This window comes from Coptis chinensis, chromosome 8 (assembly GCF_015680905.1).
Source record: "Coptis chinensis isolate HL-2020 chromosome 8, ASM1568090v1, whole genome shotgun sequence".
In the NCBI taxonomy this organism is placed as follows: Eukaryota; Viridiplantae; Streptophyta; class Magnoliopsida; order Ranunculales; family Ranunculaceae; genus Coptis; species Coptis chinensis.
The window spans coordinates 61511591-61513753 of record NC_141463.1 but is presented as its reverse complement, the minus strand read 5'-3'; the positions used below and the strand labels follow the sequence as shown (position 1 = coordinate 61513753).

The window sequence follows — 2163 nt, the reverse complement described above, 5'->3', positions numbered from 1 at the left end:
AACAAATTCAGTGCAACCTCATTAATTGCACTCACATCATCATTACAGGCAGTGAGAATAGTACGATCGGTTAAGAAAGTTGGAAATAGTGTGTCCATAACATCCAATTGGGGATAGATAGAGAAGATGAGTTCTTGGATATTGGTACACTTGCGTATTCCATTCGGCAATTGTACGCATTCTTTGGGATTCGAACCAATCTAAATGAATCAAAGCAAAAAATGAATTCATTAGTTTTTAAAATAGTTCCTTTATATATGGAACTAATAGAGAAAAAAACATTCTAATTAGAAGGCATTAGTAGCACACCTCCAACAAAAAATCGACGAATTTGACATTCTCGGACTCCGCCATTTCAAGCCGCATGTTCTGTACCAAGTGCAAAACTTCTAAATAACTCCAAAGGAAAGAGCGCCGTAGTGATGCACCAATAAATTGATATCTCTGGCCTAACAGTATAACAGGCAGTGTTTGTCGAAAATCACCACCAAGAACTGTAGTGATACCACCTAATATCTTCTTGTTTCCACAAATATCTTAAAGTGGTCTATCCACAGCCTCAACATAGTATCTATGTTCCATGGGCACCTCGTCCCAAACAATTAGCTTTGTTTCTTTAAATTGGTCAACAAGGTCAGAATGTTTAGCAAAGCCGCAAAAAGTGGTATCCATCACATCAATTGGAATCTTAAATGTAGAATGAGCAGTGCGTCCACCAAACAATAACAAAGATGCAATTCACGATGATGCCATCATGATGACAATAAGACCCATGATGCGGCAGGCCTTTTCAATTGTATTATACAAAAAAGTTTTCCCTGTACCAGCTGCTCCATTCAAAAAGAAAAGTTTGCCCTTGTCACCAAATCTTGAATCGATCCACAATTGTAAGCATGAAGTTGTTCGTCATTAAGATGACTCACATCAACTGCAGCCTCTTCTCTTATACCTTCATGCTGAAGTTGGCGTTGCTCCCAAATGAGCCTATTGCCAACAATTTTGCTCCAATCCTTTTTTGGCTTTGGCATGAGCGGGAAATTTTTCAATGTCTTCCCAGATTCTAAAAGGATTTGTTCCATCAAATATAAGCTGTAATCTGTTATTTGCTCATCAGTTGGATCTGGGATGCCGTGCTTTGTTCGAAGCCAGTGTCCAAGATCATCACATATACTCGATGCAAATTTGCTCCAAAGTAGATCTGGTCGTAACGGATGACACTCTAAAAGAATTACACAAAACAACCTCCACAGTTAATATCCATTTTTCACTATCGCCGCCTCTTATAGGCATTGTATCCGCTCATCATCAGCTTCCAACAGCCCACGGGCAATACATACATGCTTCTTTCTATGTGTTGTACACAGTATCACCGACTTTATTAAGATATGCAAAGGAGGTAGGCCCTTTTACAACAGTAAGTAGCAAGCGTAGATAAAACCGCTCCCCGACATTGGGGCTTGCAAAATACATCCTACCAATGGAAGGTCCCTGAGTCCCAGGAGTCCACTCTTGAGAGTCTTTGTGAAAAACATAATGTCGTGGAAATTCTTGATAGGTATATGCGCGTGCATCTGGATCTTCAGCACAATGCTTAAAGAAAGCTGTCAGTGTTGAAGTTTGGTCTCTGGCTCGAGTAAGAATTGCATCCATAGGCTCTTTGCTATTGAAAACAACCCTATGCATACATTCCAAATGAAGCACCAATCGTTGGACACTTGGAAACTCTTTATGCATTGGATTCCTAAAATAGATGTCATGCAGCTTCTGTTGGTCCAATGTACCTTGCATTGATATATTGCTGAATCTCATCATTTGTTCCTGCCGCCACCATTGTTGCTTTGTTAACACCAGCGAGAGAAATGGTATAAAACATCTTTTACTCCGACGACATTTAGGATCTCTTCAAGAAATGAACTCGGAAAAATCCAAAACCCTTTCTCATGTTAAGGGCATCAAATCTTGTAACAAATCTCAACAACTTCGGCCCTAAGCATAAGAATTAAACAAAAAATTTGTCTTCCAACTTCTAATGTATAAGGACGTACTCTATCCTATAGTTGTGATAAATATTAAAAAGTGATACACAAAGTCCTGCTTTTCTTTAGAATAATAAGTTGCTACTTGAATCTTTTTAAAACATTTGATGCAATAGGTAAATAACTA

At 38.7% G+C, this 2163-nt stretch overlaps 1 protein-coding gene across 1 annotated transcript; it reads right to left on the bottom strand.

The window, feature by feature from the left end:
* Positions 1 to 836: 836 nt before the first annotated feature.
* Positions 837 to 1873, bottom strand: LOC147482284 (uncharacterized). Its single transcript, XM_086579264.1, has 3 exons — positions 1782 to 1873; positions 1371 to 1675; positions 837 to 1219 (listed from the first exon to the last, which is right to left on the bottom strand). The coding sequence occupies exons 1-3, from the start codon at positions 1871 to 1873 to the stop codon at positions 837 to 839; spliced, it is 780 nt and encodes a 259-aa protein (XP_086435390.1).
* Between the last annotated feature and the right edge of the window lie 290 nt (positions 1874 to 2163).

What these genes read in the sequence shown, in the direction of transcription:
- LOC147482284 (XM_086579264.1), bottom strand. Translation starts at nt 1,873, where the DNA reads ATGTTTTATACCATTTCTCTCGCTGGTGTTAACAAAGCAACAATGGTG. An exon ending in CAGCAATATATCAATGCAAG is followed by an intron (nt 1,676 to 1,781) that starts GTACATTGGACC and finishes ATGTATGCATAG; the next exon opens with GGTTGTTTTCAATAGCAAAG. An exon ending in TGCATATCTTAATAAAGTCG is followed by an intron (nt 1,220 to 1,370) that starts GTGATACTGTGT and finishes TAATTCTTTTAG; the next exon opens with AGTGTCATCCGTTACGACCA.